We start from the raw sequence: 16,305 nt of genomic DNA on the forward strand, positions 1-16,305 counted from the left end.
AGTTGATTTCATTCATTTAATTCAGAGCACCTCAATTCATTATCTTGTTATAAAAATATATATTACATACCTACTGAACTTTTAAATTTTTCCAGGGTATGAATGGATAGACATTTTATTAACCCATTGGAGACAAGTTGGATTTTGCAGGATCACTTAAAAAGGTACACTGATTACTAAAATTGATATAACTCTACATATTTAGTATTGATTTAATTCAAATAAATCTTTGAAATAGGTATTGATTCTTCCATTATGTGTTTATATTTTAAGTTAACTTTGGACATCAGTGGAATCAAAAAAACATGTCATAATTGTATAGTTTTTTTGGGTTTTTTTTTAGCCTTTTTATACAAAAATAAAAGTCCATGATAGTATTAAATGATAAAAGATATACTATAGATCGATACTATAATATACAGATATAAAGATACTATATACTATAAATAATAATACTCTTCAGCAAGTTTTTAGAAGATGGAGGGCCATTTTATGTTTTTTAGTTTCTCAAACATCTCACACCTACCGAGCTGATGACTATTATGACTATTTTGACAAATTCAAATAAAAATAGATTCTATAATAATAAATGTCATATATCTTATAACAGCGGAGCCATATTGCCACCGATTGTCTCCGATGGGTAAACTAAGCCTGGTTAATACTGAAGGATGCTACGTACATATTTTGGCAAGAAAGATTTAAAAAAAGAGTTATTTTATTTATCAGGTAGTGTCATATCTTGCTACAGTTAACAATGTTACGTATTTATAAAAGAAAAAATATATAATAAATCGCAATTTTATTATTGTTAACCATTTCAATTCAATATCAATTTAATGCCTATGACTGAACCTTTTCTAAAGATGGCATACGAATAATATGAATACTGAATTAACTATATTATATGTATGTGTAAATGAAATTGTATTTTAATACATAACATATGTAATGAAGAAAAAAAGATTTACTCAATTAGGACATAATAAAATTGATAAATCATGCACATGTTTATGACTTATTCCTCTTATTCAATGAAAAGTAGTGGCTGAAACTGTTATTCATTAATGGACAATAAATTAAATATGTCTTGATGGATACTGTTTTAAACGTTTAATGCCAATACATACAGTGAAAACTTGTCCTAATCGGCTTGAAAAAATTAACATGATATATTACGATATGAATAGTATAATATGTTTATACATTGTTAAGAAGACAATACAAAATTTTACTGATGCATGCTTTATATTTACATATTGCTATTGTAAAAACACTATTGAGGCCCATACGGTCCGTTTGGAAACAAAAATGGAAACTCTTTACATTTTTACTTGAGAGTGGCAACTTATTTTCTTTTCGTAGCTAATTTGGGCGATAACAATGGTCAAATCGCGAGTCTTAAGAAATATCTACATATTTTGTCGAAACACTCAATAATGGAAGAGGCATTACAATAGTTGCAATATATAAAATATCTAAATACGAAACATTTTAAGCCCTCTTTAGTAAATAACACAAATTAATAAATAATTGTAAATTGATACCTAAAATTTTCAGTACTATAACACAGATGAGTTATTTTGTACATACAATTAATATTTAATACAAAATAAATAAATTTTATACCCTACATTAATAATATATTATTTACAACACACCGCACGTCTGTACAGGAAGCAGGTTTTTCACAAACTTTAAGGAATGACTTTGGACACGCGACGAAACAATAATGTAATGATTATTTTTAACGTTAAGTATTGTGCTACAGTAGATCTACTGGTGTCATCTTGTGACAAAATAGGAAAGATACAATTTAATACATTTTACTGATTATTTATATTTCAAACTCTTTTAATAACCTCTTCTATGCCGCAATTAGTTAATTGATAGTAATTAGCGTAAGAGTCGGTGTAATTACGGCGAGTAAGTTCGCTTTCGGCATATCTAAAAACATTGAAAAGAAAATAAATTAAAATAGTACATATTGTGACCAATGTTCCCTCTAAGGTGTGCGCGCGGACACCTACCTAAATATGTCCGCACACATGTTTTTATTGCACATTCGTCACACAAAAATATCTCTCAAGGCCTGAACAAAGACGAACTATAAGTTCGAGTGAGTAAGCATTCGGCACGCTTATATTTCCGCTCTATGCGTTAGTGTAAGATAGAATTTCTACGGCTGAATTTAAAAAAATTGAACTGAACATGTGTTGCTGAAGTGTATTGTTTTTGTGTTAAATATAAAGTTAGTGGTAATTATTTTTAGTTATTTTAAATAGAACATGGTTAACTATGTTTTGTTTAAATTTGGCAGTCGTACTGAGAAGCAACACAATAGTATGACGTTTCTTAGTTAAGTTGATCATAATAACGTTGTTCTACTGTGCGTTATACGCTAGTAACACGGCTTCATTTTGCCGAAAAATAGACCATCTCTACCTTATTCTGAGGTTTTGCTCGAATGCACGAAACCAACACTTGTTCATTTTTTATAAATGTTTATTTAGCATAAAAGTGTTTATATTGAACAAAAACAACCCAACATACAAATATGTAAGTATATAGATTTTAAAAACATAAAAAAAAGTTCTGCAATTTTAATATTTAATATATTTTATCGACGAATACCTACTTATTTTCTTTATTTCGTATTTTTTTTATTTACTTGAAAAATTATCATGGTTAGTGTTATTATAATATAAAATCACTGAAATTAATAAATATCTTAAAAATATAAGTTTTACTGAAAAATTGTATGCGTGTTTTTGAGGGAGGGGGGGGGGTGTAAATTTACCGCACCGGGTGACACCAACCCTGCTCAGATGCGTTGATGAACCGCACACACAATAGAAAAATTAGAGGGAACGTTGATTGTGACCATATATTCATGAGAACTTATTCAACTATATTTTACTGCAAAGTCTTCAACGAATGCACATTTTATAACAGTTTTTGTAACTGTAAGTTTGTTCTTTCTTTTCAATGTTTTTAGATACCTTTCGATTATTTAAAACACTAAACTTAAAATGTAATTATGTATCAGTAAACTATATTAAAATGCACATATTATTCTGTCGCTAGTGGCATAATACTCCGCCTTAAAAACATTTTTCATTGAAAAATCACTCAAAATTCAAAACGAAACAGTGTCGGGTGATAAATCTGTTAGATGAGATTGTTTAAGTACACACTAGGAATATGGATAATTGATATTAATATAATTATATACCTATCTATACAAGAATCATAATAATTTAAGTGTGACCTTTTTGTTAATAAATTGATTTTCAAAGATTGTAGGCACGGCTGGTAATAGAATTGCCTTGAAATGTCATATGTGTTAAGAAATTAATGTTTTGATGATAATAATTATAAATGAAAATTAACAAACCATATTGTGTCGGATTCGCCTGAACTGTCATAATTTGCTTTGTACTTGTAGGTAAATAAATTTACAGGAAAAAGAAACAGCTACATTCCGGGTACAGATTGAGTCAAAATTATTATTATAATATAAGCACTGTAGCCAAATATTTGAATGTAGACATTGTGCACTCGATGGGGGGGTCTCATTGCAAAAAATAATGTTTTTCTGTTTGTGGTATCTATTCGTCAGCAGGTAACGCTACAGAGATAGTAATTCTATAAGTGATTCAGATTATATAGATATTAATCACATTTAGAATATCACAAGAATTTTAGGTTTAAATTCTGTAGTAAGATGGCAAAACACGATTTATCTGTTTTTCTAAATTGTTCAGGAGAGCAATTTTAAACTTTGAAAGTTATTCAAACAATGAACATATTATCACATATTGACACAGCTTATTTTTCCCAACCTGACATAGACATGTTTTATTTTGATATCTTGTAGATATTGAGACGAGTCTGAAGTTGTACGTAACTCAATTTGCCAAAAAAACGGATATATCATGTTTTGCCATCTTACTACAGAATTGACCATTTACTGAATGCCACAGTTACCTATTTAATGATTGGCCCTAATTTGAGTAATATAAATATTTCAATTGCAGATAAAGAAAAGTATTAATATCTCTTCCGAAGACCGTAACGCTCACTTTATATATTTGATTTGCAATGAGATTATCTATTGAATCCAAAAATTTCAGCCTGTGGTGCTAGTGTTGCGATGTGAGTTTTGTTGAAAATCCGGAAGACTCTGCACATCTCGTCAGGTCAGGCGAAGATTCGATGCATTGAATTTCTGCAAAGAATCAAATTGACGAACGGTCTCTGTCGATTACCAACCATCACACCCCTTCAACCAAACTTCACAATTTTTCATATATAATCATAATAATATGAGTGTCGGCATTTCACACCACTCTATGGTCTGTAACGAAGATAGTAGATTCTACATTGATTCCCATAGTCCTATCGGAAGTTCCGCTGGAGCCCGCCGCACCGTTGGAAGAGCGGCCGTCAGCTGGGCCGGCGGTCGCGTAGCGCTTTAAATTCTCCGGATTGTAGTCGAGGATCTTTCTCGTAGACCTTCTGACGTGCAACTTTTGCTTGTGGTATATGTTCAGAGCGCCTTTGATTACGATGAAGGTCAGTCCGCCCAGAATGGTCCGGTGGAAGTTGTTCTTGACGGAGCCGAAGAGAATTTTGCCGACCAGCATGGAGATGGTGGGCAGTAGGAGGGCGCCGCACAGGATGCGGGTGGGGGAGGCGTGCCCTTGCACAATCACCGTTTCAGACGGGTTGGTAGACGCCAACTGCTCCAGCGGTCGACTCGGCCCTGTTTCCCCTTCAATTCTGCAACGTTACCCGTTCATGAATACATTGACATCATAATATGTAAATTACTATAGAACAATTAATTGAAATTCAAACTTGCATCTTTCCAAGAGCATACTAACCAAATTAATTGACAGATTCATATTACAATAAATCTGAATTACCATTTTTGCTCCCAAGTGGAGCATTTATGAGGTTTCCCAGAGTGGAATACAAATTAATAGACTTTCTTTAGAAAGAATGGGTGTAAGCCATACATCAGAACAACCTGGTCCTAACTCAAGATCAAATGAATATTAAAAAAAAAACAACAATTTGCCAGATGCAAAATTTGAACCTGCAGCTTCAAGCATCAGAAATAGACCCTCTGCCACTACTCCACCATAAATGTAAATAATAGTATATTTTTTTTTTTAGAATTATTAATAACCATGTCCTTGCTTTTTCGCACAAGGTGGTTGTTAGTAATTTTGAACAATCACAAACACCCAGGCTTTGAGACAAACACATAAATATTGTGTGTTCTGACCGGGAATCGAACCCAAGAACTCTCGGGTGGAAGGCATGCGCCTTACTCACTGCACCACGAGAGCCGCCGAATAGTATATATTTAGCAATATGTAGCATAACAAATTTTGAAATCAATTATCAAGATTATGTTTGCAAATTGATAGTGAATAATTGAGGTTTAAACAATTCAATATTTGTAATAAACAAAATTTTTGTGTATAAAATTATTAGGTATTCATATTGAATTTTTAATTTTCAAAAATATGCCTGTATTTATTAGCCAATCAACCCTTAAGGCGAAGTCTTCACTGAGCCTTTTTTAAAGCGGCACCTAGCGGAAAAATACGAAGCTTGCAATTTGAGATTTTTTTTGGATAATTTACAATTTCAACTGTATTAATGAATAAATATGTATCTAAAAACATTATAAAGATAAATATTTTTTATTTTAAGTCAAAGATAAACTTACAGTTGTAAAAAATGTAATAAAATGTGAATTTGTTGAATCGGACCGCACTCTATTATTACATATATTTTATGGTCATATTTATTATTAAAATTTAGTATATTAAGTTTTCTAAGCATCACCTAAGAGATTTTTGACTAATTTATAGTTTTAATATTTTTATATCTATTTTAAAAAACATCGATTTTTACAAAAAATATAAATGTGTATAACTTGAAATCCTTTTTATTTTTTATTTGAAGAATAAGATCGGCAAGATAGTCCTATTACGTGTAAACAGTTATTATCGCGATAGTTTAATATACACATTATTGGTACCAGTAAATCAATGCACGTGTACAGTCGCTATTAGTTTGAAATTTTCGGAAAGTTACCTGATAGAATTTATATCCACCATAACATAACTTTTGTTTTTGTTGAATGAAATGAAATACAATGCAATGCACTCACTCTCCGAAAGGCAAGAGCATGGTGAGCAAAGGCAGTTTGCGGCAGGTCCTGCGGAGGGCCAGGAGTAGCGCATCCTCCCAGCGGAGTGCTCGCCCACAGATGAGTGCCACTGGGACAGCCGGGAGCAGTAGCAGCAGGACCAAGGGGTCGGCCGCTTCCAACATCTCCAAGCCTTCTTTGTGCCCTGCCACCTTATTTTAACAGACCAAATTATTACAAATTAATCTTCACATACCTCAGACAAACCGGTTTTGGATTATAATTATTGCTCACAGCAACCTAATAAAAAACATGTAATGATTGCCTACGGTGGCCGCGTGGCTTAAGCGTTGGACTATCACGCCGTGGGTCCCAGGTTCGAATCCTGGGTCTGACGAGTACACATATTGTTTTTCAATTTGTGCATGAGTCAGGGTATGGACCTGATAGGTTGAGCAAGTGGCTGACATCCATTTTTCGTAAAAAACAAAATCTGTTACTACACACCTCTACTCTGTGGAGGCCCACATGATCCTATTAGGATCGGACATGGTCGAAAAAAAAAAAAAAATGATTGACTAATGAAAAAATGTTTGATTTAAGTCTCAATTTGTAAAGATGGGTAAAATTTTTATAGACAGTAGTCTGATATAATTTTTATATCTTCTATGGAGCAGTGGAGGGGCTCAATTGCAGCATGCTTAACACGTTGAGCTCTGCGATTTATTTGGTGGGGCCGTCCTGGCCTAGAATCACCATTCAATCCAATGGTTTACACCAGTGCTCCGCAACCTTTTCTCACCCGCGTCACACCAAAGGTCTTCTCAGAATTCCACACACACCACACGTAAAACTATTCTGAGAGGAATTATATTGATTAGAAAAGATTACCTGCATGACTGTGACAGCTCCGTACGTGATAGCCGTCCAGTAGATGGATCCCAGCATGACCCCGCCCGTGAGGAAGGGGCATATCTTGTGGGTGATCTCTTCCACGTTGTCCAGCACGGCTACCAGGGGCCCCATGGACGGAAACACCACTATGTACTCCGCTTTACACTGCGGGCACGGCACTTTGCGGGTTATGTTGCCTTTCTGCATCTCATCCACCCAGCGCTGCAAACAGGCTTGGTGCACCTGGAATACGGTTGAATATTAAATTATGCGCTTAGTCCAAATATAATTGACATTTACCGAGTGCACTCATGTGTTACATGTTGCAGGCATTCTGAGAATATTAGGGCTGAAGCATTTATTTTATATGAAGCTAAAACAATTATTTTTATAATTGCATTGAGTTTATGTAATTATTGTAGATTAAAACTTATTTTTGATGTCATTTTGTTGGTCATTCACAAAACACATGTAACGTAATGTAATACTGCACATAGTATCTATGCGAAATTTTTGGTAAAAAAAAATCTGTTGCATGTAATAAATTTCACTCCAATGTCCAACATAGCAAATTTTATAGCAGCGCAAGCGCAGACGCTGCTCTTCACGGTCAGACATTTGATGTCACTGTTGAATCACTGTCCCAGCTGTGCGTGCGAAAGAGAGATGGAATATTGCTGGCTGGGTTTTGATTTATGGCCATTTTGCAGTTGAGACAACTTTGTATGTGCGACCAGGCTAAGAATTACTTTATTCATACAACATTGTTATCTTCTTATAATATAATATGAACATGAAAACTGTAAGGAGGTGTGTTGAGAGAATTTTCCCGTAATTATTATTACAAACATGACAAGAGCACATTAATGATAAATATTAATAAAACACAATATTCATGAATGGTTAAACACCAACAGCTTTGAGGTAAACAAGTTTTAGGTACTTATTGGTAAAATAAGAAAGACCTATGCCAATATGAACTGACTTGGATTGCCAAAGAAGTCATGGCAATCGAACAATATTAAAATTAAATTTGAATACATCACGTGAAGCAAAGATGAAGGTTATGTCAAGTGTGTCGAATGTTTATAATTGACTAATCCGCAGAAATTCTATCATACAAATCCAGAATATTATTACAAGTGAGTTATGTCAAGTCATCTTAGAACATAGATTACCTACTGACGATTACCTAGAATATTTTTGATATTGATTTGCACTGACTGTAGAATATTAACCCAATGCTTACGGGCCGCACAAAATTGTGTTTTTGCTAATTACTTTTCAAATGCAAATTAACACGTTAATTACAAAATTAATTAAAAGGGCCCGTAAGCATTGTGTTAAGAATACCAAAGGTGTTCCTCGGCAGACTATATAATTTTATTATTGCAGACACATTATTAGGTGAAGATAAGAAACTATTAGATTGTAGTTTAGAATATTGTGGCATGAAGTTGTAAGTAACAACATCAAGTATCTATTAGCATAGATCCCGAGGAACCTACTCAAATTGGCATGTATTGAAAATTTCTCCCTATACCTAAGTACTTCTTTCCCCTCAGCATGTAATTAGATGTCAGAATCTTGAGTAGACTTCAAATAAGTAGATCATACCGCACCCCCACCCCCACCATGTTGGTATTATAAATTATAATACCATTACATATTGTAGGTATATTTAACACAAGTTAAGTCTTTAGTACGGCACTATCTAATGGAAATATGTTCGCACCGTGACACAAGTAGCAGGGAACATATTGTTTTAAACCAAAATACGACTTCTATAAATGTCGTGTCGTATTCCGTTCCACAGTACATCTCACAAAATACGACGTTTACAAACGTCATGTTTCGAATGTGTGTTAATGAACAAAATAATGTCTATCTTAGTTTTCTATTATAAATATTTAGAAATTACATTACATCACTACGTTTGGTCTTAAGAGGATTGTATGGGCCTCCACAGAATGGAGGTAGTATTAACAGGTTTTTGTTTTTACGAGAAATGGATGTTCGCCACTTGCTCAAGCAATTAGATCCATACCAGTGGTTCTCACGTGAAATTTAACTGTGGCCGCACAATTGACATTGACAGTTCTATGCAACCGTCTGGTGGCTGCACCAAATTTCACTTTTGTTGATTGAAAAAATTTAAGCTAAATTTTATTTACTAAAAAATGGATCATTTATTTATAGACAAGTCCATTTAATTTTGAACATTTCAGTACATATCTATTTATTTAAAAATAATGCAAATGGAAATTCCTCAATACTCCTTTTTTCCAATGCGAGCCGAATGGCTTCTTCTAAGTTTACATCTGTCAACTGGCTTCGATATTTGTTTTTTATGAAGTGCATTACACTGAATGATCTTTCACAGTATACAGTAATAGGAAAAATCGACAATATTAACAAAGCAATTATTGACAATTCTTTGAATTATTGACTTGATTCTTGGTCAATGTATAACTTCGACCAAAATTTTTCAACCGTGGCATTATTAAAATGGTTTTTAAGTACTTTTGGTCATGACTCAATTCCAATAACGCATATTTAACGTTAGCCCAGTTAATTAAATTAAATACTGAAAATGATGTTGTTTGCCAGACCCAGGATTCGAACCATGGACCCACAATATTACAACGTTACCGCTCAACCATCGTAGGCATTAGAAACACTTAATATAAATGAATATGTACTTGTTGTATTATTATGGCCGAAAACAGATCAATCATCAATATTTTCAAGGGTAAAGATCACTCCATAAGTTTTGAGATAAAAAAACCTAACATAACCTATTTGTTTTGTGTTACAATAAGTACCAGGTTGTCATTTGGTTTTTGGTCTCAATAATTTGAAACGTTAATATGGAGTACAATACCTATCTTTAACTTTTCAAGTAAGTAGTACGTATTTAAGTATTTATGTAGATATCGTACATGCGTAGAATTAACAATTTTCATATTAAAAAAAATATGCAAATGTTGATAGTGTTTACGTCAGTACCAATCATTTATGAATGCTCAACAAATAGCAAAATTGCGTAAGTTGCTTATTTATGAAATATATGGCGTAAATACCTATACGGTGAGGTATCGATATTTTTATGACAAAAAAAATTAACTTACCCATTTACTGGTTCCCTTGCAATTACATGGCTGTACCCAAGATGCGAGCGTGTCATCCGATTCCGTGGCGTAGCAAACCCAGCAACATTTTTGCAAAAGGCTGCCGCTATTGTCGGGTCCGATGTCTTCCCCAACGGTTGAACTGTCGGTCTCGGACATTTTCGACAATATGTTTTATATACACGAGTGCTAAATACACGCCACTTTCATCACAGGCACGAGCAAATATTTCAGTAGTACTTAGCTAATCGAGCTGTCAAAAATAATATCCAGGTTAGACAAATTTTCACAGCGAATTACTTCGCAACCTAAATGACACGTATAAAATTAAGGCAAATGAATTTTTATTATGGCAATTAAATTTATCCCGCATTTAGTTGTTTTGTGGACGATTTCACGAAAATTAAAAAAAATTATTTATCCGAAAAAATACTACGATAATAGCGATTCGGTGTCAGGAATTTGTTGTTTGTGTGTTGTCTACGCTGCGACCAGCGACGAGGGACGAGCGACCTACGCCAGCCACCAAATTGACCGAAACCAAATGACATTACAAATATTTGCAGGGCCGTACTTCATCCGTTGCTGAGGTTGAATTAAAAAATTTGCACGTTTTGAATTCTTGGAGAATTATTATAACATTTATTGATTCCATAAAAATAATAATAATAGCTAGGTACTAAAAAAACATTAATACATGTGATAATTTGATTACCAGCATCAGCACAAATTTTAAAAGGATTTGCTTTAAAATATTTTAAAGCAAATCCAAGAAAATGTGTTATTTAAAGTGACATAGAAAAAAGACAAACTTTATAATATATTCCATGAATATGATATGTGCCTACTTATATATTATATACTAGACCTCACAATTAATTGCCTAAGCAAACACGTACCTACGACTAGGTGTCATATAAACGGTCAATTTATCTTCAAAACGCCGCAGTTAACTCAATAAACTGGTATATAGTGGTCCAGCTAACATCGATCAGCCACTTTTCTCAAGAACTCAAGGAATATGAAAGACGCAAAAAGAGTGAAATTAAACTTTTATCTTTATCGAAATGGTTACATGATAATACTTATAACAAACATACCTGCTAATCCTTTTTTGTCTGCCCTTTATTTTGATAAAAGTGACAATAATAATTACTATTCTGTCAAAAGTATCGGGATATTTATTGTACATACCTAGTTATCAACTATCGATCCATAAATATTAAATATTACACGAAATAATTAATATCTATTCTAGACGAAAAATACCAGGCGTTGTATTGAAAAATAAAAACACGACTGTCTCCGAGTTTTATTACACTAAACATGCACAACTAAAATAAAACAGAAATCATTTGTAGTATCCGACTCATGACAAATAATAGTGAAGCTTTCGGAGAAGTCTTCGAAATGATCGAAAATTGTTTCACCCAAGTTTCATATTTTTTGGAAAAACATGACGTTTCTGTTTCGTCTGGTCGGTGTGAACTTGTCATACTGAAACTAAAACAAAAGTTAAAACATCGTGTTTATGTGAAACTAAGAAATAAATATTTTGGTCATACTAAATTTATGTAATAACCTAATTATGAAAAAAATGTTATTACGCTACCAAATTTAAATGGTAATATTATTTTTTTCCCGTTAGCCTATATTGCTGCAGACGCCCCTGCTTAAAAATATATTACAATGTAAAAAAAGAGTAATGATAAACGAAATATCCGATAAGAAAAAGGGAGACAAATATAGTTTTACATTCACTCTGTAAATTTAATGCAAGAACTAAAGAATGCGGGGATTTTGTGAAAAATCATCAAATCCGCATTTTATTATTGCATTGCCATGACTGAAATGGGTTGTCAATTAATTATTGTACCAATACCGATCCAATATAATAGGCCAGTTAGTAGCAGGGTAGTTTTACCAAACAAAAGGTACGGTTGTTCTGATTGTATGTTTTATTTATAGTTTGTGGTCCTAATAAAAATTCCAAATTTTCGATTTCGACCTTGGCGCACGCCGGATAACTCCGCCATCTTGGAAAAATGGCGCACAAAAACGGTTTTTTCACAATATCTGTTCACCAGTAGGTACAACGATAAAAATAGTTAATACCAATTTTGTAGAAAACAGTTGTCTACAATTTTTATCTGAAATATTTTTTTATAAACTTCGGGAAGTAATGTACTAAGTGACATCCCGTGGGGGTAGGCAGATTGAACGTCGCTTGGGGGCGGCAGGTATTCGAAGGGCGGTAAATCGGGGAGAATCATTTGGAATAGCTACTTAAACTTAGTAATAACGAACATATCTTTCCATTAAAAAACTCAGCTGAATGATTTTGTCGGTTTTGCAATGTCTAGTTTACTTCTGTTACCCTTTGACGTCCTTGGTGACCAGAAACGACACATGCAGAGTTGCGAATAATTACAATCTGAGTGATTAACCTATACGAACAGCAGTTGCGTTGGTCGTCGAAACTAAGGATGCACCCCCTCTTACAGAGCGTCCCACCTACCGCTCCTAGTTCCCAAAACCTTTGCAATCTCACATCAATATAATAATAAAAATAATCAAAAGTTTAATAAGAAACTTGGCATGTCGTATAGGTGGCTTGGCCCCATTTTTCCAAAAAATAATAAGATTTTGTGGTGTTTCATTATAATTTTTTTTAAACGATTTCAATTTCGACTTACAGCAATTAAACTTTGATTTTTTATTGCGTCTTTTACTATGTGCGTTCCCTTAGAGTGGAGTATACTGTCATCGTACAACGCCAATAAGAATTCTTATCGCTTCTTGTTTCTTACCATATCATGAGATATGCCATCGATTTCGATATTAAAAATAATGTCTTCCATCCATTTCGAAATGGTTCTCTAATTCTATTAAATTCTGATAATAAGTCATAATAATATGACAATGAAAGTATTATTTTCTCACATTTTCTTATAGATTTGTTTCAATTGAAGGTACAGTAAACCAGTGGCGCACCCAGGATTTATTATTGGGGGGGGCCGAAGGAGGAGAATGGAAATTAGTCCCATAGGCTCTTTTTCTTCTTCATATAAATACTTTTACATAATTTCACAATACACGGCGATATATTTGTACAGTTTCTCCTAGTTTTTATTAAATTGGAGGTATAGTGGCGGTAACCGTTGAGCGTGTCATCAGCGACTGGCGGATTGGAAGTGAACAGCGACCATGCTGGACATGTGTACCTAGTATGCTTAAACATTACTTAAATAATATCGGCTGTGCTACCCGCTTGGTCTAGAGCAATGTTTTCCAAAGTGTGGTACGCATACCCCCTGGGGTACTGGAAGAGTTTGGTGGGGGTACGCGCTGCACCGGGTTATGGCTACGCCTGGTGCAACAAGCATTAATACAACATCCATGATAGAAGGTTTATCGCATGCGGAAGAAGAGCATTTGTTGGAATTATTAGCTTCAGAAGGATTCTTGCAAATTAAATATAAGGAGTGTTCTTAAACACCATTTAGGTTGCAAATGCAACATGTGTATCCAGTTTTAACAGAGAAATTCCTGAAATACATTGCCTTTTTCAACTTTATATCTATGTGAAGTTGCTTTTTCAGCATTTGTAGACATTAAGTCAAAAAAAAGGAACAGCCTTTGGGTGTGTAACCGCATCTCAGATTAAAATTAATAACCAGGGAACCAAATTATGATGATCTTTCGTTTCAACATAAATAATTTCATCCTTCTCATGGTTTATAATGAATGTTATTTTTTATAATACATATAACTTTTATTTATATTTTATTATGAATGAATCTTATTTTTCGTTACATATTATTATTTTGTTTATGTACTACAAAAGGAATATATTTTGATTGTTATTAAAGTACTTATATGCATTTTTCTTTGACGAGGAGTACTCAGTGTTACGAAAATTATAGAAGGGGTATACAGATGTCGAAAGTTTGAGGAACACTTGTCTAGAGAGCTACAATATTTATGCCGAATTCCACCGAAAAAAATGTTCTTTTGATTTACACCACCACCGTAGTGGGTGTAGTCGTTCTTTTCGCCGAATGTTTATCGCAGATTTTTGGTTTTTTAATATTGAGGTTTCAACATATTAATTGAAAATGGACAAAAAAAGTATTATTGCTTTTAAATTATACACAACCTACTCAATTTGGCCCCTTGAGTGCGGCTCTGCCACATATGCTCTCTGCCATTTTTGACATGGCTACAAAGAAGAAGCAAAGAAAATGGAAGAGGATAACCGTAAATGTAATGTTGAATAGACCGAGACTTCGCGTTTATTCAAAACTTAAATGGCTTACCGACCTTTATTTATGTGTCGGGAAAAATTAGCGCATTCAAATTTAGAGAGATATTGATGAGAATCTGGAATCGTGCTTAAAATTAAATCAACAACATACGAACCTGACTTACCCAAACTTTACAAGGAGATGCAAGGCCATTATTCACATTGAGTTTGTCAGTCATTGTCATGATTCAATTTCATGGATACCTGACTTACAATTTAATTTTTATTAATAAATAAGATCATTATTAGGTATGATATTCAGTTTGATTCAGTGTACACCGATAATTTAATTAGGACTTAAAACTTTAACTAAAGTTTATTAAGTAAATTAGCAGTGTACCTACTTACTACCTACGCATATAATTTTAGTTTAAGAAATTTGGCTCTCAAAAGAAATCTCAATCGTTGAACTGTTGATATTTGGCTCTATTGACTAATGAGTTTGCCGACCACTGGGCTAGGGTATTTGACGGGCCCCCTATCCACCGCATAGATTAAAGACAGTGTGAAACACTACATTAATGTTTTCAAATTGTGTTTTAGTTCAAATTGAGGGTACTTATACAGTGAATTATTGTCGATTTTCAATACATCTACTTTAATAATGGAGCTGTCGAGTATCGACACATAATTATCTGAAAATATATTGGACAATTATTTAATTTAAAATGTTCATAGTCATGAAGTGTAATAGCGCCGCAGGCGACTTTTTTTACTATTAAAGATAATTTATTATGTGTGTTTATCTCACTTATCTGGTCAACCCGACACACCGGCCCCCCACAGCCCGGGCCCCCAAGCTAGAGCCCTGTCAACCCTCCCCAGCCATCACCTATACCAGGGGTCGGCTAACTGCGGCTCGCGAGCCGCATGTGGCTCTTTTGGTATTGGCGTGCGGCTCTTTGCCAAATTCCCAATTTTTACAAAAACTTTTGCAAAATTCACAATTTTTATTTTTTGTCATTGATTTGTACACTTATTATATTATATAATGACATTATCGCGAGCCTAATTTTTCTTCTGTGATGGTTGATGCAAAAGGTATGATTGTTGTTGTTTAAAATCCGCCCATTGCAAAAGTCGACAAATCAAAATTTTCTCCATTTGATATTGACATGAGCACACTTCAAATAAAATTTTATTGGTGGATTTAACAAGAAAATAGTTAGGGAGATCATTTGTAGGTCTTGCCTCCAAAATTGAGGATTTGGAGAGAGAAAAATGAAATTTTATTTCACGCAAGTGGGGCGCTCTAAAAGATCTACATAAAGTAGATACTACGATTTTCAAGACATATTATGGAATAGCTTTCCAAACTCATATTCGAGTCTACATAATAATATGTATGTGAACAATCATTTTAAAACATGAACAATATAAGTAGCATTTAGAGCAGCCAAATAACCGATGAGCGCCTGAAATTAAAAACTACGAATTACATACTTACCAAACATACATACTCTCCAAAGAAATGCAAGGAAGGTCATTGTTAACATTAGTTTTAAGGAATACGTAAAAATTGTATGTAATTCATATTCTGTACAAATTATATTTATAATGTCAACAATAAAAACATATAATATTAAGTATTTACGTTAGTTTTATTCGGGAAATATTCTTCACTAAACTTAATAAATAAACAATTATTATAAAATGTAATTAATTCATTTAATACTTTGGACGCTGAAGACGCACCCGGCGCGTAATGGCCAGGCGGCCGATCAATGTAATTACCGTGCATTTTAAAGGTGGTAATTAAAAATCATTATCTAGTCAGCAGCGAATGATAAATCATATTTATA

At 33.6% G+C, this 16,305-nt stretch overlaps 1 protein-coding gene across 1 annotated transcript; it reads right to left on the reverse strand.

Annotated features, from left to right (window-relative positions):
* Positions 1–3,868: 3,868 nt before the first annotated feature.
* On the reverse strand, positions 3,869–10,701 carry LOC147067263 (E3 ubiquitin-protein ligase MARCHF5-like). The gene is made up of 4 exons (XM_085954840.1): positions 10,198–10,701; positions 7,064–7,309; positions 6,194–6,384; positions 3,869–4,785 (listed from the first exon to the last, which is right to left on the reverse strand). The coding sequence occupies exons 1-4, from the start codon at positions 10,354–10,356 to the stop codon at positions 4,344–4,346; spliced, it is 1,038 nt and encodes a 345-aa protein (XP_085810966.1). The 5' UTR covers positions 10,357–10,701; the 3' UTR covers positions 3,869–4,343.
* Between the last annotated feature and the right edge of the window lie 5,604 nt (positions 10,702–16,305).

Source organism: Rhyacophila brunnea, unplaced genomic scaffold (assembly GCF_057557595.1).
Source record: "Rhyacophila brunnea isolate RB1 unplaced genomic scaffold, BYU_Rbru_1.0 scaffold_4, whole genome shotgun sequence".
NCBI classification, from domain to species: domain Eukaryota; kingdom Metazoa; phylum Arthropoda; class Insecta; order Trichoptera; family Rhyacophilidae; genus Rhyacophila; species Rhyacophila brunnea.

Bases quoted from the DNA above. Each gene is read 5' to 3' on its own strand.
- LOC147067263 (XM_085954840.1), bottom strand. From the start codon at position 10,356: ATGTCCGAGACCGACAGTTCAACCGTTGGGGAAGACATCGGACCCGAC. The intron at 7,310-10,197 runs GTAAGTTAATTT...ACCGTATTCCAG, and splicing joins GCAAGGGAACCAGTAAATGG to GTGCACCAAGCCTGTTTGCA. The intron at 4,786-6,193 runs GTGAGTGCATTG...GTAACGTTGCAG, and splicing joins ATGCTCTTGCCTTTCGGAGA to AATTGAAGGGGAAACAGGGC.